Source organism: Myotis davidii, unplaced genomic scaffold (assembly GCF_000327345.1).
Source record: "Myotis davidii unplaced genomic scaffold, ASM32734v1 scaffold1439, whole genome shotgun sequence".
NCBI lineage: Eukaryota > Metazoa > Chordata > Mammalia > Chiroptera > Vespertilionidae > Myotis > Myotis davidii.
The window spans coordinates 173417-174022 of record NW_006292342.1 but is presented as its reverse complement, the minus strand read 5'-3'; the positions used below and the strand labels follow the sequence as shown (position 1 = coordinate 174022).

The following is a 606-nucleotide window of genomic DNA, read 5'->3' as shown; positions in this document are numbered from 1 at the left end:
CTCGCTGCAGCTTCTGCCCCGGACACAGGCGGGTGAGCCCGGAGGGAGGGCGCAGGACACGGAGTGCAGAATCCAGCGAGGCGCCCCAAGGCGGGGTGGAGTCGGGAAGGGGGAGGCGTGCGCCTTGCCCGTGGCTACCGTGTGCGACTGTCCGGCTCCGGGCGATTTGGGGGTGTGACAGCTGGGCGATTTGGGGGGCGGGGAAGCGAGGGGCCGTGTCTTGCTGGTGGGTGCATGGGAAGAATGCGGTTTACAGGTGTATGTGTGCGGTGCGCAGCAGTGGGTGTCTGCCCACTTGGAGGGAAACCGTGTGTGTGCTTGAGAGTGAGGGTTGACGCTTGTCTGGATGTGGTGACGGGCTGACCCCCGAGGCGAGTGTGTGAGAGTAAATAATTGCCCGAGGACATAAGCCGATGATTCTGAGGGTGACGGCGAGGGGGGCGAGCATGGGAGGGGGCTCATGGGAGATTCAGACTTCCCTTTGCGTCTCCCCAAATGCCTGCACCCTACTCTCCCTCTTCTTCCTCTGCCCCCGATGGGAGCGCGCCCACCTCCTCTCCCCCATCCCCGTTCCCCTCCCCCCACGCCGCGCTGCCCAGAGCAGGG

At 65.5% G+C, this 606-nt stretch overlaps 1 protein-coding gene across 1 annotated transcript in view; it reads left to right on the top strand.

Annotated features, from left to right (window-relative positions):
• Window position 1: 1 nt before the first annotated feature.
• The window catches only part of COL5A3 (collagen type V alpha 3), a gene marked incomplete at its 5' end in the record, with an annotated part of 37832 nt that continues 37227 nt past the window's right edge, over window positions 2-606 (top strand). The window contains one exon of the mRNA XM_015565353.1: window positions 2-32. Coding sequence (XP_015420839.1) covers window positions 2-32 — 31 coding nt within the window. The remainder of the gene's footprint in view (window positions 33-606) is intronic.